This window comes from Danio rerio, chromosome 3 (assembly GCF_052040795.2).
Source record: "Danio rerio strain M-AB ecotype USA chromosome 3, GRCz13ab, whole genome shotgun sequence".
Taxonomy (NCBI): domain Eukaryota; kingdom Metazoa; phylum Chordata; class Actinopteri; order Cypriniformes; family Danionidae; genus Danio; species Danio rerio.
In genome coordinates, this window is record NC_141023.1 from 65527501 (window position 1) to 65552916 (window position 25416).

Sequence of the window (25416 nt, forward strand, 5' to 3'; positions counted from 1 at the left end):
CCCAATTATATAACACAGTAACAGCATTGTAATGGGGGAAACAGTAGTTTATTTGCTTACTTGTTACTGAAAAATGAAATTCCATTAGTAATGGTATTTAAATCAGCTATTTTCCTTCAAATGTAAAGAGTTATCGGTTACTGTATCGGTCAAAAATACCATATCGGTGCATCCGTAAACAGAACTGTTGATTTAATATGGAGTACTGAAGTCAAGAATATATGTAACTATAATTCAATTATCAAATATATATTTATAAATAGATATTTGTCTAATATATCGGCTATCGTCCTCCAAATCGAAAGAGTTATCGGTTATTGTATCGGTCAAAAATTCCATATCGATGCATTCCTAAACGGAACAGTTGATTTTATGTACAGTATTTAAGTTAACTATATATATGTATTCAAAAATTACATGTATATAAATATATATTTGGCTAATATATCGGCTATCGTCTTCCTGATTGAAAGAGTTATCGGTTATTGTATTGGTCAATAATTCCATATCAGTGCATTCGTAGAACTGTTGATTTAGTGTACAGTGTGTACAGAAAGTCAAGAATATATGTAACTATAATTCAATTATCAAATATATACTTATAACTATATGTTTGGCTAACATATAGGCTATTATTATCCAAAAAGAAAGAGTTATGTTATTGTATCAGTTAAAAAGATCCATATCAGTGCATCCATAAACAGAACTGTTGAATTTAATGAACAGTATTTAGGCCAAGTATATATATGCAAATATAATTCAAGTATTAAATATATAAAATTATATATTTGGCTTATATATCGGCCATCGTCTTCCAAATGTGAAGAGTTATCGGTTATTGTATCGGTCAAAAATTCTATATTGGTGCATCATTAAACAGAACTGTTGAAGGAATGTACATTAAATAAGTCAGAATATACATGTATAAATTTCATTAAATTATGAATTATATATTTCTAACTATATATTTGGCTAGAATATAGACTGTTGTCCTTCAAAACAAAAAAGTTATCTGTTATTGTATCAGTCAATAGGTTCCATATTGGTGCATCGCTAAACAGAACTGTTGATTTTATGTACAGTATTTAAGTCAACAACATATATGTAACTATAATTAAAATATTACTTATATATAATTATATATTTGGCTAATATATCGGCTATCATCTTCCTGATTGAAAGAGTTATCGGTTATTGTATTGGTCAATAATTCCATATCAGTGCATTCCTAGGACTGTTGATTTAATGTACAGTATGTACAGTAAGTCAAGAATTTATGTAAATATAATTCAAATTCATCAAATATATATTTTAACTATATATTTGGGTAGAATATGGGCTGTTGTCCTTCAAAACGAACAAGTTATCTGTTATTGTATTAGTCAAAAAGTTCCATATCGGTGCATCCCTAAACAGAACTGTTGATTTTATGTACAGTATTTAAGCCAAGAATATATAAATGAAACTATAATTCAAATATTAAATATATAAAGTTATATATTTGGCTAATATATCAGCCATCGTCCAACAAATCGAAAAAATTATCGGTTATTGTATCGGTCAAATCAATTGTGTTGGTGCATTTCAAATCAGAAATGTTGATTTTATATAGAGTCCTGAAGTCAAGAATATATGTAACTATAATTGAATTATCAAATATATATTTAATATTATATAGTTGTCAAATATATAGGCTATCGTCTTCCAAATGTAAAGAGTTATTGGTTATTGTATCAGTCAAAAATTCCATATCAGTGTATTCCTAAACAGAATTGTTGATTTTATTTACAGTATTTAAATCAAGAATATATATCCACCTATAACTAAAATATTAAATAGATATATAATTATATATTTATCTAATATATAGGCTAGCATCCACCAAATATGAAGAGTTATCGGTTATTGCATCGGTCAAAAATTAATATCGGTGCATTCCTAAACAGACCTGTTCATTTAATGTACAGTATTAAAGTCACAAATATATATGAACTATAATTCAAATATTATATATATATATATATATATATATATATATATATATATATATTATATATATATATATATATATATATATATATATATATATATATAAATAATATAAACAATATATATATATATATTTGTCTAATATATTGGCTATAGTCCTTCAAATATGGAGTTATCAGTTATTGTATCGGTCAAAAATTCCATATCAGTGCATTGCTAAACAGAACTGTTGAATGATTGTACAATATTTAAGTCCAATATCTATATTTTGGACAGTATTTAAATCTAGAATATATATCTAACTATAATTCAAATATTAAATAAATGAAATTATATATTTAGTTAATATATCAGCCATCGTCCTCCAAATCGAAAGAGTTATCGGTTATTGTATCGGTCAAAATTCCATATCGGTGCAAGTATATATAGTCTAAACAGGGTTAAACTGATTTAAGTACCTCAGGCTGGGCTCTCAGGTCTTTGCTCCAGGTTATAATGACCCTCTTGGCTTTCTCCAGATCCTGTTCGCCGCTCAGAGCCAGATCCTTCCAGTCACTTCTCTCTGGCCAGCCGTCAGTCTGCATCGGCCTTTTCTGATACAACAACATAAGCTGTTCTGTTACACTGGCAGCCTTTCCAGCACCAGAAATAACAGCGTTTTGGTTTCAGTAGGGCTTTTCACACTGTGCTTAAAGAATGAAGGAAATCAAAACTAACCATATTGATTTTTCTTTGTTCACATTGCTAGTTTTGGGGTGAACAAATTATCTGTGCATGTTATTGAGACAACATTGCTTGCCCTTGGAATCATTAATTGAAATTTGAAAATACACTTCCTTCCTTGTTTTCATATGAAATATTACATTTTTCCAGGAGCTGCTTCACAATACGAAAAAAAAAAAGGTTGCAGCTTCCGGTTCATGCTGACTTAAAAGTGTTTATTTACCTTGCTCTCCAGCAGAGCCGCCCACTCCAGAATGAAAGCCCTGCAGGTGAGTGTGGGCCAAACGTCCTCACTGTTGGAGATGTGCTCCAGCACCTCAGACCTCTGGGAAAAAAACACGTCCACATGTACAATGGAATTTTAGTTTTATTTATGTCTTTATGAAATTAATTTGGTTCAAGCTTTAAGTTTGGAGCCCAACCATAAGTAACTGAATATGGCACTGAATTTCTCCTCGTGTTTTTCACATTTTAATTCCAATCCAGCGTGAACAACTCAAATGTGAAATACTGTGTATCTGTATGTGTACCTGACAGACCCGTCCCAGGTCCTTGGCGAGATTCACAATAAACAGCTGACTCTCGTCCAGCGGCTCTCTCTTTTCATTCTTCGACTTCTTACGAAACTCCTGCACACACAAAATCATTGAATATCTAATGAACTTGATTACACCCCTCCCCAACTCCTCTAAATAAAATACACTAGAGGGCGCTGTCCACATTTTTGTGAGTTTTGTTGCACGTTTCAGATGACAAATCCAGTAGAGGGCGCTGTGTATATTTCTTTGTGCAAATCTAAAATGCGTTAATCAGGGTGCATTTTGTCGTACCTTTCAGATGACAAATCCACTAGGGGGTGCTGTCAACATTTGTGTCAATCTGAAATGCGTTACTTAGGGTGTGTTTTGTCACACGTTTCAGATGATGAATCCAGTAGAGGGCACGGTTTACATTTTTGCCAGTCTAAAATACGTTACTTAGGGTGTGTTTTGTCATACATTTCAGATGACAAATCTACAAAAGGGCGCTGTCTACATTTGAAATAATCTGAAATAAGTTACTTAGTGAGCGTTTTGTCGTACGTTTCAGATGATCAATCCACTAGAGGGCGCTGTCTTCATTTTTGCCAGTCTGAAATATGTTACTTAGGATGCGTTATGTTGTATGTTTTAGATAAAAAATCCACTAGAGGGTGCTGTCTACATTTGTGCGAATCTGAAATGTGTTACTTAGGGAGCATTTTGTCGTACGTTTCAGATGACAAATCCACTAGAGGGCGGTGTTTACGTTTCTGCGAATGTGCAATATGTTACTAAGTGCGTGTTTTGTCATACGATTCAGATGACAAATTCATTAGAGGGCGCTGTTTACATTTTTGCCAGTCTGAAATACGTTACTTAGGATGCGTTTTGTCGCACATTTCAGATGACAAATCTACAAGAGGGTGCTGTCTACATTTGTGTTCATCTGAATTGTGTTACTTAGGGTGCGTTTTGTCGTATGTTTCAGAGAATTAATCCACTAGAGGGCGCTGTCTACATTTTTGCGAGTCTGAAATGGGTTACTTAGGATGCGTTTTGTCGTACGTTCAGATTATAAATCCACTAGAGGCGCTGGCTATATTTTTGCCGGTCTCAAATATGTTACTTAGTGCGTGTTTTGTCGTACGTTTCAGATGACAAATCCACTAGAGGGCGCTGTCTACATTTGTGCGAGTCTGAAATGCGTTACTTAGTGTGCATTTTGTCGCACATTTCAAATGGCAAATCTACTGGTGGGTGCTGTCTACATTTGAGCACATTTGAGTACGTTTCAGATGAGAAATCCACTAGAGGGTGTTGTCTAAGATTTTTTGAATCTGAAATATGTTAGTTAGGGTGCATTTTGTTGGATGTTTCCGACACATGTTCTGCTTGTAAACGTCCAGAAGGCAGAGCTTGTCGTACAGATCAGCTAGCAAACCACTGAGCTAAAACCTTCCCCCAGGGGCCCGTGCCGCTTTGCGGTCCACAGAGTTAGGCATGAAAATAATCCTTTATTCATCAATAATATGTCCCTGTAAACATCACCAGTGTGAAAAAGAACACAAGTTGTTGTCATCATACTGCCCCCTAGTGTTTATTTGACCTACGCACTGCTGTCAGACGTATAACAATATTGACAATCAGCCTATGTTGCAAATCATGACAACAAGTAGTGACTAAACAGCACACTAGAAGAAAGAAAGTGCGCTTGAAGGTCACAGGTTCAAGTCTCAGCTGGTTGTGGAGTTTGCATGTTCTCCCCGTATTGGCGTGGGTTTCCTCCGGGTGCTCCGGTTTCCGCCACAGTCCAAACACATGCACTATAGGAGAATTGATTAACTGGCCGTAGTGTATGTGTGTGAATGAGTGTGTTTGGGTGTTTCCCAGTACTGGGTTGCAGCTGGAAGGGCATCCGCTGTGCACTATTCTGCACTTTTTAATGGCTCTTGTATTAGTCAAACGTGACCGTTTTTCATAGATGTTTTCAGTTCAGATGAAGACACATAAGGTTGTCTATGAAGGGCAAATAAACAAACCCAGTGCTTCATTAAAAAGCCGCTCATGTAGGCTCCACTTCCTCCGTCTCCAGCTGATGAGCAGAAAAACACTCTTTAGAACTTTAGAAACTTCAGTATGCCTACTGATATCAAAAATTCACTTAATGGCTTTGCTAATCTGTGATATATATTGTGATATGAATGCCATATGACTTGAATAGGTCTACTTGTAAAGCTTCCATCATTTTAGATCGACTGAAGGTGATTTTGTAAGGAAGTAAATCATGCATAAAATACAATGAACAAATTACAAGCATCGCTAAATACAGTAAAGATAAAAGTGAAACAGTGTTTTGCAGTCTTCATTTCAACATTGCGTGTCCCTCATTGTATAAATAACTAAACAAAATTAATGTTTAATAACGTTACAAATGTAATAATGTCTTGCTTTAAAGGGGGTCTATTATGTAAAAATCACTTTTATAAGGGGTTTAAACACAGTTGTGTGTCAGCAGTGTGTGAAAACATCCAGCTTCTAATGGTAAACATTAATTAAGTATATTGTTTATAATCACAGTTGATGAAAACAGTCTGCAGAAACACTCTGATTGACATTCTCCTGTTGTATGATGTCATCAGAAGGGGAAAGCCCCGCCCACAAGTGACCATCTCTCCCTCATTACCATAGGGACGATAGTCTTGTTTTTGAATCTGCCGCTACGCTGACACGTAGGCATTTGTAGCTCCGCCCTCTTTTTAAAAGAGCACAATCTCATTTGCATTTAAAGCGACAGCCACCAAAACATCCTAATATGTTTTAAAGCCAAAAAGGGTCCATTTAGAGAGTTATAAAACAGTATTTGAGTGGTATTTTGAGCTAAAACATCCGATTTTACTTACTTTACATCTTAAAAAAAGCATAATAACTCCCCTTTAAACCGCTCATTTGTGACTATTCTAGATGCACAATTGATGCTGAAATGTTATATATTTGCAGCCTTATTTCACATTTCTCTGTTTTATATATATATATTCTAGATGTTAATATATTCAAGAATGTACCTTAAACTTCTCCGTGACGTTCTTGGTTGGTTCAACCAGAAACTGGAGACACTGCATCATGGTGGCTGGAGATCTCCGAAATCCTTTGAGAGAGGAAAACACAACACTGAAAGATTGATTTGTGCCAAAACACGGCCCACAGATAAACATCTGCACATCAGAGCTTGACATGAATGTTTTTTTACATCAATATGAAGATATTTTTTTTAACTGTGTTTAACTTTAAATTTTTTTGTTTAAAGATCTAAGTGATTTTATTATAGGCAATTGGCAACTTTTCATATACTACCAGCAATCTCATTGTCATTATATCAAATGTAACTTCCCAACCATAAAACTGTGGGAAATGCTGAGTGGCTGCTGACTTTGAACTATAGTCACGTGACCACTGTGGCTGGTGTGCGATAAGGTTAACACCACTAGTGCTGATACACCTGATGGATTTTCAGGACCAAAACTGTCACGCACACCTTGCCCTTGCCCTGAATAATGCAAAGCTTTGGGAGTTCAGGGTTGTTGCAACATACAGCACTACTAAACCTTAGTGAAAAACAAGTTAGAGGTAAGGTTATTGTGCTGAAAGTGCTCTAATAGTGTACTTCAGAACTTAAACATATACTTTAAAGGGCACCTATTTTACCCCTTTTTTAAGATTTAATTTTAATATAATGGTTCTTCTGAGTGTCACGTGACCTGGGTGTTTCAATTCACCTCAGTCACATGACCTGGGTGTTTCGAAACACATTAGTCATGTGACCTGAGCGTTTCGAAACACTAGTCACGTGACCTGGGTGTTTCAAATCACCTTAATCACGTGACCTGGGTGTTTCGAAACACATTAGTCATGTGACCTGAGCGTTTCGAAACACTAGTCACGTGACCTGGGTGTTTCGAATAACCTTTTTCAAGTGACTTGGGGGTTTCAATTCACCTCAGTCACGTGACCTGGGTGTTTCTAAACACTTTAGTCACGTGACCTGGGTGTTTCAAATAACCTTAGTCAAGTGACTTGGGTGTTTCGAAACACTTTAGTCATGTGACCTGGGTGTTTCAAATCACCTTAATCACGTGACCTGAGCGTTTCGAAACACTAGTCACGTGACCTGGGTGTTTCAAATCATCTTAGTCACGTGACCTGGGTGTTTCAAATCACCTTAATCACGTGACCTGGGTGTTTCGAAACACATTAGTCATGTGACCTGGGCGTTTCGAAACACTAGTCACGTGACCTGGGTGTTTCGAATATCCTTAGTCAAGTGACTTGGGTGTTTCAATTCACCTTAATCAGGTGACCTGGGTGTTTCGAAACACAGTCATGTGACCTGGGTGTTTCGAATCATCTTAGTCACGTGACCTGGGTGTTTCAAATCACCTTAATCACTGGACCTGGGTGTTTCGAAACACATTAGTCATGTGACCTGAGCGTTTCGAAACACTAGTCACGTGACATGGGTGTTTCGAATAACCTTAGTCAAGTGACTTGGGTGTTTCGAAACACATTAGTCATGTGACCTAGGTGTTTCAAATCACCTTAATCACGTGACCTGGGTGTTTCGAAACACATTAGTCATGTGACCTGGGTGTTTCGAATCATCTTAGTCACGTGACCTGGGTGTTTCAAATCACCTTAATCACGTGACCTGGGTGTTTCGAAACACATTAGTCATGTGACCTGAGCGTTTTGAAACACTAGTCACGTGACCTGGGTGTTTCGAATAACCTTAGTCAAGTGACTTGAGTGTTTCAATTCACCTCAGTCACGTGACCTGGGTGTTTCTAAATACTTTAGTCATGTGACCTGGGTGTTTCAAATCACCTTAATCACGTGACCTGGGTGTTTCGAAACACATTAGTCATCTGACCTTGGTGGTTCGATTCATCTTAGTCACGTGACCTGGGTGTTTCGAATCATCTTGGTCACGTGACCTGGGTGTTTCGGATCATGCTTTGGTGCATTGTTTCGAAACACTTGCGCTTCAGGATCTCAACACTGTGTCGCAACGTCAGTTTCATGTCAGCCATCCCTGACATTAGTTTTATATTCGCACATTTATTAATTTAACGGTCTCTATATTGTTTACTACGCTAATTAAACATTGTTAACCACAGCCATATCACCCTGCTGCACAAGACCGTTTACTCATTGAAGCTAAGCATGGCTGAGCCTGTTCAGTACCAGGATGGGAGACCACATAGGAAAACTAGGTTGCTGTTAGAAGAGCCCTAATGCCCCAGTATAGTGAAGGGGACTGTATACTGTCAGTTGGTGCCTTCTTTCGGATGAGACGTTAAACTGAGGTCCTGACTCTCTGTCGTCATTAAAACTCCCGTGGCAATTCTCATAAAGAGTAGGGGTGTAACCCCGGTGTCCTGACCAAATTCCCTCTATCAATCATGGCCTCCCAATCATACACAATAAATACACTATATACATACAACACTAGCACTTTTTAACTGGCTGAACAATGTTGTTCCTGGATAGTCATTGGTTGCTAATATGACTTCCCAAATTAGAATTAGCAAATAATACTCTGAAATATGCTATTAAGGGGAAAGTCCGAATGTGTGAATATAAAATCAACTTGACCTCAATCTAAAACATTCACAAAGAGGAACTATAGGCTATATATACCACTATGAACAACTCATACTATAGGTCATATTGAAAAACTAAATCAATTATTGAATACATTTTATTAATCACATATTTCAGACTAGACTAAACCAGTTAGCCAGTAATGTTGTACTATTGCTGAGACACAATATTAGTACTCAAAATCGTCAAGAAGAGAAAATTAACAAACATAGTTAATTAACAATGATTAAATTAAATGCATTATGCTGGAGTTCGGTGAGTTATTAAATGTAAGGTAAATCGTCCTGCATTTGAATGTTATGAATGCCTGTAAGGCTGAATAAACAGAGACACATGACTTTGCTGCACTGCACAGGATCTGTCATGTATATTGATGAGCTGATGCCCTTGAATGACATTCTCGACTCGATATTTGACATGTTTTTCCCACTGCGAAGGAATGTAAACAACACCATGCTGCTGCTGCTGCCTTTCCATGACGTATGCAAGAAAACGCCGCACAGGGTTAGCAGAAAACAGATTACACCGAAAATAAATGATCATGTGGTGCAGTAAATGTCCCTCTGCATTGATTGCTGTACCTGTAATAGTTGTGCTGATGTGATGTCGTCTTCTCTGGAGAGAGTCGTCTGGTTGGTCTGTGCAGGCTGAAATGCTGCGGCGAATACTTGACCTTGTTTACATACAATGACTTCGCAGAGCCGAACGAACACAGCCGAACGTCACTCGGGCTTTTCCGGAAAGCAAGCGGAAAGACCTCGGCTCCATGTTTATTGTGGCACTTACAGCGTGAATATTCAGAATTAAAGCTGATCAAATGTTTTTATTTGTGGAGTGCAACTCTGAATTATCGAAAATGGACAAAAAAAATCAATAAATAAATAAACTAAAACCATTATTTTCCCAGAGATGGGTTGCGACTGGAAGCGCATACGCTGTGTAAAAACTAGCTGGATAAATTGGTGGTTCATTCCGTTGTGGCGACCCCGGATTAATAAAGAGACCAAGCTGACAAGAAAATTAATGAATGAAAACCATTGTGTTAAATGATTTCCTAATCATTCATTATTTTTTTTTGGCTTAGTCCCTTTTTTAATCAGGGTCGCCACAGCGGAATGAACCGCCAACTTATCCAGCATATGTTTTACGCAGCGGATGCCCTGAAACCCATCACTGAGAATCACCCATACACTCCTATTCACACACATACACTTCAATTTAGCCTACCCAATTTACCTATAGCCAGTGCAGGGGCGCAACTACACATTTACTGAGGGGTATGCGGGTTCAAATTTTGTGTGATCCCTCTTATTTTATATTAATTAATTAAAAATAAATGAAGACAAATTTTCAGATTAATCTTATAACTTTTAACATTATGTATGACAGTTTATTTTGATAAAAATAAAAACAAATCTAAACAGTTACATCTACATGAACACTTTCCGCTGTGGGACTGCATGTTATTGTGTTAAATGATTTTGAATTAAACAATAACAATATTATATTCGTTTAAAATGCAAAATAATGTTTTTTTAACAAAACATATTTATTTATTTTTATTATTTGAAACTTTTAATAAGGATAATTTAAAAAAAAAAAAATAGTTTTGGCACAACGGCGCCCCCCATGTGTCGCGCCCCTATGCGCCGCATATACTGCATACCCCCTTGTTGCGCCACTGAGCCAGGGGCGTATTCAGTGATTTTGGAGCCCTAAGCAATTCCAACCAAAGTTTTAAAATGCTCCTTTTGTACTTACATTTTTTAAATTATTATTATTTTTTTTGCAGTTTTTTTCTTATATCATTCGATCTCCTTTTATTGTGATGCAAAATAATAATAACAACATGTAAAACACCTTGTAAACCTTTAAAAAACTTTGTTTTCATAAGATGAATGCAGAGCTAAACATAATTAATGAACTATTTCGTTTTTAAAACTAAATCTTTTCTGATTTGACTGCTAGACTGGTCCAAGATTGAAGGTGGGGGACACATTTGCGCAGATGTTATCATTTTTAGACCCTCACTGTACAAAATATGATAGAAAACAACATTATATATTGTTGCCTGCTGTATATATTTATATGTATCATTTATACGTCTAGGTATTTATTTGGGGGTCCTCATATTTCCTTGGTCCCTTGGCAGACGCTTACCTTTCTTATTGGTTAAATCCACCCCTGCCTATAGCGCATGTGTATGGCGGAGACAGGTGATTTCTCATGACACCAGAGCACCTGGAGAAAATCGACGCCGTCACTGGTGAGACATCTAAAAATATTTAATTAATGTACATGATTAATATGCTTTAGTTAAATGTATTTCATTTTGGTTATTAATTTCCTTACTGATTCATGTATATTTCTGTATTCCCCTGTATAAATAAGAGTTTTACTGAATAGATTTATATGATAATATATTAGTAGAAGTTCGGTTATTATCTTATTTGTTATTTCATAATTATTATCTTAAATATTACTACTACTAAAAGGCTAAAAGAGACTTAAAATGACCAAAAGTTTGTAAATTAAATGTTGTTTTGAACCATACATTCATTCATTTTTTTAGGATAAGTCCCTTTATTAATTTGAGGTTGCCACAGTGGAATGAACCGCCAACTTATCCAGCATATGTTTTTGCACAAGTGGGCCCAATATTTTATCTCGCCTACTAGGGTCCCTCAACCCCACGGCCCGGCACTGCGTGTGTAAGAGAGTGTGTGTCTGCCTAAAATGACCACTAGACGGCGTCATTTCTCTCAAAATAAAATCCTTAGCCAGTAGATATTGGTCCACACAGAGCAAGGGTGTCCAAACTCGGTCCTGGAGTGCCGGTGTCCTGCATAGATTTGCTCCAACTGCCTTCACACACCTTCCTGGAAGATTCTAGTATACCTTGAAAGAGCTTGATTAGCTGGTGCAGGTGTGTTTAGTTGGGGTTGAAACTAAAATATACCTATATATATATATAATATATAATTCTCATATGAATATTCTCCTTATTACGAATATATTTATTTCCCAGAGATGGGTTGCGGCTGGAAGGGCATCTGCTGCGTAAAAACTTGCTGGATAAGTTGGCGGTTCATTCCGCTGTGGCGACCCCGGATAAATGAATGAATGTATGAATATATTTACTGTCACTTTTGAATAATTTAAAGCAATAGTTCACATAAAAATGGAGATTTACGCACACTCAAGTGGTTCCAAACCTTTATTTTTTCTGTTGAACATGAATGACGATGTTAGGAATAATGTTGAGGAAAAAAGCAGCCATTGCTGTCCATAGTAGGAACCAAAATTACTACGAATGTCTATTTTCTGTATTATACACTTGATTATCGTCACTTTTGCATTATTTAAAGGAACAGATCACCCAAATTAATATAAAATGCACAGACAGAAACTCAAACAGGTTTGGGACCAGTGGAGGGTGAGTAAATGATGATGGAATTGTTTATTTTTTGTGTGAACTGTCCCTTTAAGACATCCTGAATCCTACTGAGTCAGCACTTTTGAACAGCAGAGTACATTCAGTTTTACTAGACGCCAGAGTTCTGTCTGTGTTAATTATTGACTGAATGTCCTGAAATTCTCAAGACGAGGAGTTACAATAACATTCCCAGCTATGTGTTAGTGGTTATAACCAGTGGTGTAAAGCAACAAATTACAAATACTCAAACTACTACCCAGATAGCATATGCATGTGGGCCACTTTAGGCAGTTATGCGGCACTGGTGGTCTTCCTTCGGCCCAGACTAAATGAATGTGAGCCTGAAGTGGCCCACCATTACAATGCCAAAAGGAGGGCAAAGATTCTAATTCAAGATTTGGCACTTATGGCAAAATGTAATCTGAATGTGAGCTTAATGTGGCCCATGTAAAAAATTTGGCCCATATGATGGAGGAGAAATGTGGGCCACAGTTAGCAAAATAGTGGCATAGCCATTTATAGTGGCATAGTCATTTATAGTGGCATAGTCATTTAAGGGTAAACCTAATGTGGCTCACACGTGTAAGTGCAAATGTGGCCCATATGTGGGCCACTTTTAGCAAATATTTAGCACAGTAAGCTCTGGCTAATGCAACCATTAGCCCATAGTGGCCCAGAGCAGATATGGGAAATGTGGACCAGTTTACCTAAAACAAATGTGGGCCACTTTTGGCAAATATTTGGCACAGTAAGCTCTGGCTAATGTGGCTGTGAGCCTAAAGCGGCCCAGAGAAGGTATGGCAAATGTGGCCCAGTTATCTTAAAACCTTTGTGGACCACATAGACTAAAGTCAGCATCATTGAGAAGTGATTGCTTCAGTTGGGCTCATAGCCCTGACACCCTTAATATACATTTTCTTTTGGGCTGCTGCAACTTTTAAGAACTTTGCTTGAAACCTGTACCACATGTCTTTGGACTGTGGGGGAAATCGGAGCAAACCCATGCGGAGATATCATACATAACAAGACCCAAGCGTTTGTTTTAATGTCTTTATTCACAGTGAAAAATTAAAAAAATATGCATTTCCATAAATGGCAATTATAAAATAAAGATTGAAGAGACATCATTTTGACAGAGAACATATTTACACAGACAGATATGACAGCGGCTTTGCTAAAATTAATTTCGATGATCTCTACCTAAAGAGACGATAACATTTGTTCTACCTAAAGAAACGAAGAACATCACGCTCATACAAACACACATCATGATTACATCGAACAAAACAGTACTGCAAATAAACGAAATATTCCCTGTAATGTCCAAAACATGGCTTCAAATATCCATTATTGTGCATATAGTTCAGTACAGTACATCATACGCCACTTTGGTATGCGATGAACCCGCCATCTCTCTAAAAAACCAAACATGAAATTAAAACAAGCTTCATTTATTCATCGTTATTAAACAGACTTTCGTGAATCTGGCCCAGAATCTAAAATGCTGAATGTAATGCCGAGTTCAGACTGCATGATTTTAGCCCCAATTTTAACCACTCAGAGCAGAGTAAGGCCTTCACCTATTCAGGTAGAATAGGTGCACATGACAGAGGAAGGCCCTTATATGACCAATCAGAGAAGATTAGCGAAATCTAGCCAATCAAATCAGAGTTGAGCCTCCATATATCCAGTCAAAGCACAGTGGGGCCTTCACATTGTCCAATCAGAGCAGAGAAGGGCCTTCATATGACCAATAAGAGTAGATTGGGGTAATCTGGCCAATCAGAGTAGATTAGGGTCTCTTTCTGTCCAATCAGAGCAGACTAGGGCCTTTACCTGTTCAATCAGAGCAGATGAGAGCCTTCATGTGACCAATCAGAGCAGAGTAGGGCCTTTAAATGTCCAATCAGAGCAGAGGAGGGTCTTCATATGACTAATCAGAGCAGATTTTGATCATCGGGCCAATCAGAGCAGAGTAGGGCGTCCCTCTGTCCAATCAGAGCAGAGGAGGTCCTACGCATGACTAATCAGAGCAGATTTGGGTCATCTGGCCAAACGAAGCAGAGTAGGACCTCAATCTGTCCAATCACAGCAGACTAGGGCCATCACCTGTCCAATTAGAGCAAAGGAGGGCCTTCATATGACTAATTAGAACAGATTAGGGTAATCCGGCCAATCAGAGCAGAGTTGGGCCTGTAAATGTCCAATTAGAGCAGAGGAGGTCCTACACATGACTAATAACAGTAGATTTGTGTCATCTGGCCAATCGGAGCAGAGTAGGGCCTCAGTCTGTTCAATTAGAGCAGAGTAGGGCCTTCATATGACTAATTAGAACAGATTAGAGTAATCTGGCCAATCAGAGCAGAGTAGGGCCTCCATCTGGCCAATAAGAGCAGATTAGGGCCTCTATCTGTTCAATCACAGAAGACTAGGGCCTTCACCTGTCCAAATAAGAGCAGAGGAGAGGCTTCATATGACCAATCAGAGCAAATTAGGATTCTCTGGCCGATCAGAGCAGTGGACAGTTTTCATATGACCAAATAGAGCAAATTAGGGTAATCTGGCCAATCAGTGCAGACAATTGCCTTCACCAGTCCAATCAGAGCATAGGAGGGCCTTCATATGACCAATTAGAGCAGATTAGGGCCTCTATCTGTCCAATCCGAGCAGAATAGGGTCATCTGGCCAATCGGAGCAGAGTAGGGCCTTGATCTGTCCCATCAGAGCAGACTAGGGCCTTCACCTGTCCAATCAGAGCAGAATAGGGTAACCTGGCCAATCCAAGAAGAGTAGGACCTCTATTTGTCCAATCAGAGCAGAATAGGGCCTTCACCTGTCCAATCAGAGCAGAGGAGAGTCTTTTAATGACCAATCAGAGCAGATTAGGATCATCTAGACAATCAGAGCAGAGTTGAGCCTCCACCTGTCCAGTAAGAGCAGAGTAGGGCCTTCACCTGTCCAATCAGAGCAGAGAAGAGCCTTCATAGGATCAATCAGAGCAGATTAGGGTAATCTGGCCAACCAGAGCAAAGTTATTCCTCCATCTGACAAATCAGAGCAGAGTAATGCCTCAATCTAACCAATCAGAGCAGAGGAGAGCCTTCATATGACCAATCAGAGCAGATTAGGGTAATCTGGCCAACCAGAGCAGAGTTATTCCTCCATCTGCCCGGTCAAATCAGAGCAGAGTAGGGCCTCCATCTGACAAATCAGGGCTGAGAGGTGTCATCTAACCAATCAAATAAGAGTAGGGCCATCTGACCAGTGAGAAGAGAGAAGAGCCATCTGACCAATCAGAGCAGAGTAGTGCCTCCATCTGACCAATCAGGGCAGAGTAGACTCTAAAAGCCCAGTTGAGTGAGACTGGATCCTTGTACCAAACATTTCAGACACTGTGGAAGAAGAGCTGACGCTGCAGCGTGCAATTAAAGACAACTCTTCACCTAAATAAAGTTCAAATCATTCTTTAAACAGTCCTAAAGAGGGCACTTTAACACCTTTGGCTTGGAAAAGTCACAAAGTTAGCGCAGCAGCAGTTTCACATTCATTTCAACCGCTGCACATTCTCTTCCCTTTGTTTCCCAGTAGTGTTGCAGTGTTCTCCTCCTCCTCCTCAAGTATTTGCATAGGTCAAGTCATATCTCATTTTGGTGGTGTTTTTTTGCAAAGGCAGCAGATTGACGCACTCGTCTGTTTGTAGATCAGCTGTCAGGCCTGGGAAAAGCTCAACAGCTGCTCATTTCCGCTGAGGATAAGACGCATGCTGGAGTGTGCATTAATTACTAGTGTCGCTGGGCTGTTGCGAGTCTGTGCTGTGAGGTAGAGCTTCATACGCAGGCAGATCCGTGTCAGGCTCTGAAACTGTAGCCTGTGGATCCTCCGAGGACAGGATGTCAAACGGGACGTCAATGGATTGGACCGACTGACGAATGCTTTCCTCGTATGTGGGAGGAGGCTGTGGAGAAAACAAAGATAAAGCTGGAGTTAAAGCACATGAGACATAACAGATTGTGCAGGATAGATAACTTATGAGCACATGTTCAGTGGGGGTTTTGCTGGTGACCAAACGTGTAAGGCATGGGTCTCAAACTCAATTCCTGGAGGGCCGCAGCTCTGCACAGTTTTGCTCCAGCAAACAGTATATACAATATACCGAGGTGTTCAAAAGAGTCATGGCAGTATCTCAATATGCGTTCTTGTCTGTACTTGCGTTCTTGTGTTCTCATCCCTGCTGAAAAATCCAGCTTAAACCAGCCTAGGCTGGTTGGCTGGTTTTAGCTGGTCGACCAGTCTAGTTTTAGAGGGGTTTTGGCCACTTCCAGGCTGGTTTCCAGCCATTTCCAGCCTGGTCTTAGCTGGTTAGGCTAGAAAATGACCAGCTAAATCCAGCTAAAACCAGCTTGACCAGCCTAGCAGGCTGGGAGCCCAGCCAAAACCAGCTATGTCCAGCTGAAACCAGTCTGGTCAAGCTGGTTTTGGCTGGATTTAGCTGGTCATTTTCCAGCCTGACCAGCTAAGACCAGGCTGGAAATGGCTGGAAACCAGCCTGGAAGTGGCCAAAACCCCTCTAAAACCAGCCTGGTTGACCAGCTAAAACCAGCCAACCAGCCTAGGCTGGTTTAAGCTGGATTTTTTAGCAGGGATGAAACGTCATCAACCGTCGCCAAAGTACTGTTCCAATTCAAAGTTCACATCTTTCCACGTACAGATGAAATTCCCAGATGTGTACTTGCTCTGCCCCTTTGGCCAAGGATGCATCGAGAGGTGACTTGTGCGAACTTGCGTAGCTCAGATATCCCAGAATGCATTGCAGCATATCCAGCAAGCGCTAATGGCAGAGGACGAAACCCGCACGGTTTTAAAAATATTCCTTTACTGTGTCACAAAATAAAGTTTTAAGAGTTTTTCAGGCGAGAATGTAGCTGTTTAAACTCGAATCAGCAGTTTATTCACAAAGATAGTGCCTCTTTAACGATGTGCCTCAGCTTATGCGGACTCCGACTCCCAGACTGCCAGCGGGAGCTCCGTCATCAGCTCCCCCACCAGAGCAGCTTTACTTCGGCCAGTTCATCTCGGACGTACCGATGGATCTCATCTCTCCATTGTAGTTAAAACATGATATTTAATACATCTTGTGAATATCTAACGGACAGTTTTTGGTCTTATAAATCTATTATTTGTTCTCAGGTGTATTGTTTTGGCATTGTTATTTTGTTACCTTTTATAATTGTCTTAAATTATGTTACGGTGTTTTACGCTGTTTGTTTTTACCGAATTGCTTGATGTAATCTTTATTTCTTATTGTGTGTATAATTACTATTGTAGTTTAATAAATCTGATAATCAAAGACACGTGTCAGTGTATAATAACTCATTTTAATTCACATTTTTATGAATATATGTGTACATTTTCTTAAATCAAAAATGTAGATTTATAATATTAATATAATATTAATTAAATCATTTTATTGTTAATGTACAGTGAAACTGATGAATCCATGGTGAGGTAAGTGAGGTTATAAAGTACACTGCTGTTCCACTTGAAGAAGTACCCGACTTGTGTCCTCGCGTCCTCGGGAGTGCGTTCTTCCAAGTCTGAACTTCCAAGGACGTAAGTCCGAACTTTGCGTACTTGGTATTGAGAAACAGCCATGGACACCTTCATTAGTTGGATCAGCTGTTTGATCAGGGTTAAAGCAAAGCTGTACAGAGCTGTGGGCCTTCAGGAATTGAGTTTGAGACCTAGGCTGCGTCCGAAACCGCATACTTCCATACTATATAGTACGCTAAAATCAGTATGCGAGCCGAGTAGTATGTGAGTAGTATGCGAGAAGTACCCGGATGACTTACTACTTACGCTTACATCCTATGGACGCTGTGCTATCCCATGATGCCCCGCGAGAGAATTCAAGAATGGGAGTGAAGCGACACAACTGACGTAGGTAGGTCACGTGACCAGGCCCGGATTGGCTAATCAGGCGGACTGGGAGAATTCCCAGTGGGCGGTCTGTTTTTTGGCTGCGAGGCCCGGTGTCCCTAGCTCCAGAATCTGTCGCTCTCAGCAGTCACACTTTTTAAAAAATAATTCATTTATTTACTTGACCATAGCCTTCTTATTCACTATTTTACCGCAGCTCTGCTCTTTTTATCTATTTTCTCGTAGTCTCGTGAGCAAGATGCAGCCTGCAGGTTAATGATGACATAACTAGATAAGTCACCATTCAATGTACAGCTGTTGTGGTACAGTGGTTAGCACGTCAGGTTATGCCTCCGCCAACACGGATTCGGTCCTCGTCTGAGTAACATTTTTTATTTTTATTGTTAAGACATATAATACTGTAAGGGTTGTTGAACATTTGAAGTTCTAAAACAGCTGTTTTCTAAAAAAAGACGTGATAGTGTAATTAGAAACTGAATTAGAAATGACCTTAATTTAATATAAGTGTTCCTCTTAAATTTTTACTCACTCCTCTGACCTCTAAAGGGTGCTCTAGCGACAGACGCTAGAGGCCATGGTCTTTAGCCTCCTTGGTAGAGCGCCCGACTCCCATGCGGAAGGTTGCCGGTTCGAAACCAGCTCGGAGCGGGTTGGGTGGCGTAAAACCGACAGGGGTTACATTGGTGCCGTGACCCGGATGGGAGTGAGGTTTACCTGCACAGCACACACTAGCTGGCCTCCGTTACACAAATATGGACCCTTTAAGTGACAGCTTCCACCCCAGTGACAGCTTGCGTCCCTTTATTTCTGAGAGTGTGCTATTGTCTGTCTCAGTCAGTCACGGATGAGCAGATCTACCGTAAAAAGCCTTTGGCAACAAACTACTGTTTACACTCAGGGTGCAAACAGACACGTGGCGATTATTTTATTATTATTCAATACTGCTGCTGGTTGGCAGTTCAGTACGTCCTCTGAGATAAAGACCTTTGCTCTATGCTAATTCATAACACAGTGCTCAACGTTTATTTAAACAAATTGAACAGCTGATGTTCCTTCTCAGCCTGCAGCAACTTTCCCTTCTGCATTGTATCTCTTGTCTTTCTGTCAGTCAAACCTTTGGAAACCGTAAGATTTGTTAATGTTTTAATAGAAGGCTCACCAAGGCTGCGTTCATTTGGTCAAATCTTGAAATTACCTTGGAAGGGCTCATTTTCTGAGGTAATCATCAGGGTCATTTTAGGGCAGACAGAAGTGGATTGGACGAGTTCAGTAAGAGCAGACAGATGGACAATGAGTGTATTCTCCACTGATGTTTACTCTTCCAGAGTGCTTTATTATGTTTGATGGCCATTTATTGGCATTATCGTATTTGTTTGGTGAAATGCTCTCAGCCTAAACAGCAGCGCAGGTGAGTCCTGTCAGTGTCTGCTGTCCATTTCTGGGATAGGATCATGTTACGCTGCGGTCATTCATACTGAACATCTATTGTGCTGTTCGGCTGCACCTGCTGGAGATGAGCAGCTCGCTGACAGAGCAGATAAAAGCTTCTGAAAGCGCTGCGTGGTTCTTTTTAAGATCAAAACCACTAACTGTAACTATTAAGTAAGGGATAAAGTACATCCAGGAGGTTGTTATCACAGAGTAAAGCCTGACAGGGTTATCAGTAGCCTAAAGCAGAGCACTGTTGTATATGATTGAATGGTTTATTCTGCGAAAAGCATAGCTGATGGAGTATACACTAACCTGCGCAGTATTCAGACACAAGATGGCGCCAAACAGTCAAAACCACAAAGCTGACAGAAACGAAAACAGCTGATGGAGTATTCACTAACCTGCGCATTATTCAGACACAAGATGGTGCCAAACAGTCAAAACCACAAAGCTGACAGAAACGAAAACAGCTGATGGAGTATACACTAACCTGCACATTATTCAGACACAAGATGGCACTAAACAGTCAAAAACACAAAGCTGACAGAAACGAAAACAGCTGATGGAGTATACACTAACCTGCGCATTATTCAGACACTAGATGGCGCCAAATAGTCAAAAACACAAATCTGACAGAAACGAAAACCGCTGATGGAGTATACAGTAACCTGCACATTATTCAGACACTAGATGGCGCCAAATAGTCAAAAATGCAAAGAAGACAAAAACTAAAACAGCTGATGGAGTATACACTAACCTGCACATTATTCATTCACAATATGGCGCCAAGCAGTCAAAAACTGGCTTATTAATGTGGATGTAAGTACATGGATGTGAACGTATTCGCTGACGGTCAAAGTGATTCTCATTTCCTGGAGGAGTCTGTGTTATTTAGGGATTGTTATCTGGGAATAACATACTTTTTATTGTCACGACTTACCAATCAGAACTGAGGATTTCAGACAGCTCTGTAATGACTATAACTATTATCCAGTTCCGAGCATCCAATAATGCGGAATTTGAATTGTGCAACTTTTCGATCTAGTCAAACTATCGAGGTCATGAAAACAGGATATAGCCGACAATAATTGTAATGAGGGGAAAAGTACATTATATACATATGTTTAAAGCACTTATTATTAAAAGAAAATAGACTTTAACAGAATAAACTGAAGTGTTTACTTAATGAATTGTTTACAGACAGGTAAATGCAATTAAATGAAAGAAGAATATATATATATATATATATATATATATATATATATATATATATATATATATATATATATATATATATATATATATATATTCATTCATTCATTTTCCTTTGGCTTAGTCCCTTATTTATCAAGGGTCCCCACAGTGGAATGAACCAGCAACTATTTATTATTTTAAATGTTTTACATAGTGGTTGCCCTTCCAGCCGCAACCCTGTACTGGGAAACACCCAAACACACTCATACACTACAGGCAAATTGGTTAATCAATTCCCCTATAACCTATATTTGTTTGGACTGTGGGGAAAAGCGGATCACTCTGGAATAAAGGGACTAGCCAAAGGAAAATGAATGAATGATTAAGTCTATCCAGCAAAAATAATGAACATTAGTGTAATTAAGGAAATGAATGATGTGAAAGCGTCACCTCCGTCACAGCAGGCCCGTTGAGTCCAAATCGGTCTGCGATCATCATGTGGATCTGCCGCTGTCGGTCTTTTTTGCGTACGCTTTCATATGAGGGTAAACGAGGGAGACCCGGATCCAGAGAGGACAGATAATAGCTGCTGGGCACACCGATGAGGAACAGAGAGCCCGACTGAAACACAACACATACAGGTTTTCTCCTTCTTCAAATATTTCCCAAATGATGTTGAAGAGATTCAGGAATTCTTCACAGTATCTCCTGTAATATTTGTTCTTCTGGAGAAAGTCTTATTTGTTTTATTTCGACTAGAATAAAAGCAGTTTTTAATAGTTTTAAAGCCATTTTAAGGTCAATATTATTAGTCCTCTTAAGCAATATTAGTTTTGGATTGTCTCCAGAACAAACCACTGTTATACAATGACTTGCCTAATTACCCTAAATTTACCCTAATTAACCTAATTAACCCTTTAAATGTCACTTCAAGCTGAATACTAGTGTCTTGAACAATATCTATAGGCTAATAATATGTGCTGTCATCATGACTAAGAAAAGAAATCAGTTATTAGAAATGAGTTATTAAATCTATTGTGTTTAGACATTTTTTAATCTCTGCCCTGTCGACTTTTGATGTTGAAATATCAACTCTACAGTTAAACAAAGTGGGGTTTATTCACATTTTAGTGGCTTGAAATAATATAATGTATACTCTAGAGAAATAAGTGTGTAAAATAGCAGAAAATATACAATGTATTTGTAATATACAACACCAACTCAGACAATATATCACTTTAAACTATTAAAAATGTTAATAAAACTCCCTTTTCGGAACTTTTCAAGGTTAAAAGTTGTTGAAAGAAAGATCAAAATCCTATAATGCAGTTCAAATGCATAACTAAATTGGGAAAACATCTCAAACTACGGAAAACTCCTAATTTAGGGTTATTTTTTTTGCATGAAGTCAGATTCAACAAGCCGATAGCTCATGCAGATTGAAAGGTGAGAAGATGATGGCTGATTATTAATGACTTCAGGCCAATCAGGCTCCTGTGTGAATGCCGGCTCAGCAGAACTCCCATGTGAAAGTGCTTACCTGAGCAGTGATGTTATCGTGACCCGCGTCATGATTCTGCTCCACATCAGACGACGTGACCAGAGTCTGTCTGCTGCTGTAGTACTGAGGAGGAGATTCCTGATCAACACACACACACACACACACACACACACACACACACACATGAAGAGCTCTGTTAACATGACAACCTGTGACATCATCAATGACTATGAAGTTTTTTCACAAGACAGTGATCGACAGGGTGCCGGGTGTTTCCAGAGAGTATGGAAGTGGGACAGTAAATTTGACACTGTTCGCTCTTCTGGCTGCATCGAGACGACGACACGGTTTGTTTGTTCATCCATGGCTCGTTATTATATTCCATGTAGTATTTCCATGTAAGGTCTCGGCTTTGTATTAAAAAAAAACATGGCGGTTCCTTTGTTTACGTTCTGTGTAGCTCCACGAACTCGTGACGTATCTCTAACCAATCAGCGTTCAGCTGCACGTGTAGCTCCACCTTTTGGTACCCTTTCTCCCGTTTGGTACCCTTTTGAAAGGGTGCCGAAAAAGTGGTACGGTTTGGTTCGGTATGCTTTTTGACAGTGGAAACGGCCATAATAGCGCACCAAATCGTACCGTACCGTACCACTCAGTGGAAACGGGCCATTAGGTACTGACCAGTCTCAGCTCTTCTCAGCTTCAGTGAGTAACCGGTCTCGGCCTGCAGAGTGATACGGCTGTGGCTAAGGTTAAAGTTTAAAAGTTGTGTGCATACACTTTTTATGCATATTTTCAAAATGTATGCGCATCTTGCTGTTGATATCGGCAGTGATATCTGTGTGATATTTTGGTTAAAGCATGTGGCTTTTCTTTTCTAGTTTGATTTTTAAACCACTACCGATCAGGTTTACAGAAGGTGGGTCATTTTAGGCAAGCTGATATACTATGCGCATGCGGAAGAAAAGTGCGTTAATATTCGCAGTAATAAACACAGCTCCCTCTGGTGGATTTACGAAAAATGGCACGTATGAGAAATCGTGCCACCAGTAACGTATCTGAGATCATCAAAAATGCACATGGCGCCCTCTAGTGGATTTGTGAAAACAAAACTGCAAGAAGACTATTTCGCAGTTCTTGATAATGTATCCCTGGGCACACACACAAATTCCCTTTAAGGCAAGTATTTTCACCCATCTTTGAAACACCTCTCTGTTTGGATAGGGAACATCAAATTCTCCAGAACTGTTTGCCTGGCTCACGATTAAATTTTACATTAGGAATCACCAATAAAATAAACAACAGCTGTCTCTTTAGCTTCATTTCTATACGCTCGAATCACACAAAATCTGCCGAAACATAAGTCTGGACCAAGCCCCTCCTCCTGAAAATTGCCAGTCTATAGCGATCGCTGATTGGCTCCTGTACCAGTGGGCAGGGCTTCATTCACTATATTGATCCTTCAACCCAAGCTCATTCTGAAAACGCAGTCCCGTGGATGTTTCTGGAGACAGCGGAATACGTCCCGGGGGTACGTACGGCCAAAATAACGTCCAAAATAACGTTTCAAGCTAACGCTGCGGGGCGGTGTGACGCTGTTCCCTTTTGCGCTTGCCTTACCTCCTTGTGGAGGGCTTCCCCGCTGTAACCCGTTTGTCCAGTCTGCTCACCGTGTACGTCGGCAGGCTCGAGATGCAGAGAGGAGTCGACCACGGCGACCGGTTTTGAGTCTGGGGAAGAGCGGTTCCAGCAATCAGGTAAGACAAAAACAGAATCCCAAAAATTAAGTGAACGAGTTTCGTGACAGAGTGAGAAGGCAGCGAAATCCGAAAACGCGGTAGAAAACAAATAAATCGGGGCTTTTATTTTTTTGGACGGCTTTTTGTAAACTGTCGCTCGGGTTTAGGGAAGCGAGCCACACTTGCGAGCGGCGTATGAGGTGCGAAAAACCGCACAACAGCGGCCTCTCGCGGATTCGCAAAAACAAAAACTGCAGCCGTACGTACCCGCCGGGACATATTCCGTGGTCTCCAGAAACGTCCGCGGGACTACCTTTCCACAATGAGCCTGGGTTGTGATCGTTACTTTTCCCCATTCAAAACTATAGGAGTGACACGTCTTGTGTATTCTAGTGTCTTTGGCACGCATCCACCAATGCACCTGGGTTGATTTGTAGTGGCCTTTCAGTAGAACTTGTGCCAGTAAATAGCCTTTCCAGGAGTTTGTTATTTTGCTTGTCAAGTACTCATGATGTAATTCACACGTGTGATGTCATCGTTTTCACTACATCATGCTTCTGACATCATGAGACGATAATGGTGTAGTTTTCCGAAATGACCGTGTTTTTCATCCTGACTGCATGTCAGGCGACCAGCCAGCTTGATTTAAAGCCTCACACCCTCCTCTATTGTCGGTGTAATGTCTCTCCTCCTCTTCCTACTCCAGAGTGTCCTCGGGATGGTCGTAAATTACGCCGCTGAAGGGAAGACCACCAAGGCCACTTCCTCCATGATGCCCACCCGTGCAGCTCTAGATTGGGCAGGCGGAGAGGAATTCCTGACACTCACTGATCACCCTCACCTAAATAGAGGGCTTTGTGTCCCGGGACAATGAGAAGTCTTCCTGCGTCATCAGAGTGCCGAGGATATAAACCCCTTGCTGCTGTTTTAAACGTCTGCCTGTGTTTCACACACTTGTTTCTGTGGCAGGTACTAGTAAACCAGTGCACTGTGTTTTATTGGCCATGTGTCACCCGGACAGCATTACTAGTCATTAGTTCACAAGCTGAACGACACCAGCAGAGAGGGGTCCGAAACTAATCAGGGCTCGAGGGGAAATGGACTGTAAGTGATACAATGACCAACAATCAGCGTCTGTTTGCTTCACTGCATTACTTTAAATTACTGCCTGAATTCTTGACATTTTTACATTTTTTTATCTATTTAAAGACTGTGTTAGTGATCGGCGGGTCTAAAACATGCACAAACGTTGCTCATTACACACGGAGGGATGCGCTGCAGCAAATA

The 25416-nt window shown here is 39.8% G+C and overlaps 2 protein-coding genes across 2 annotated transcripts in view; both read right to left on the bottom strand.

Moving 5' to 3' along the window:
* si:ch73-364h19.2 overlaps window positions 1-9598 on the bottom strand; it is a 16744-nt gene extending 7146 nt beyond the window's left edge. Inside the window, 5 exon segments of the mRNA NM_001442730.1 lie at window positions 2448-2582; window positions 2936-3037; window positions 3243-3341; window positions 6296-6378; window positions 9473-9598. Coding sequence (NP_001429659.1) covers window positions 2448-2582; window positions 2936-3037; window positions 3243-3341; window positions 6296-6355 — 396 coding nt within the window. The 5' untranslated portion in view covers window positions 6356-6378; window positions 9473-9598.
* Window positions 9599-13363: 3765 nt separating this feature from the next.
* The window catches only part of si:ch73-364h19.1, a 29234-nt gene continuing 17181 nt past the window's right edge, over window positions 13364-25416 (bottom strand). The window contains exons 3-5 of the mRNA XM_087245461.1: window positions 22430-22528; window positions 21340-21510; window positions 13364-16282 (exon numbers count right to left, since the gene is read on the bottom strand). Of these exons, the coding sequence (XP_087101587.1) occupies window positions 16103-16282; window positions 21340-21510; window positions 22430-22528 (450 nt within the window). The 3' untranslated portion in view covers window positions 13364-16102. The remainder of the gene's footprint in view (window positions 16283-21339; window positions 21511-22429; window positions 22529-25416) is intronic.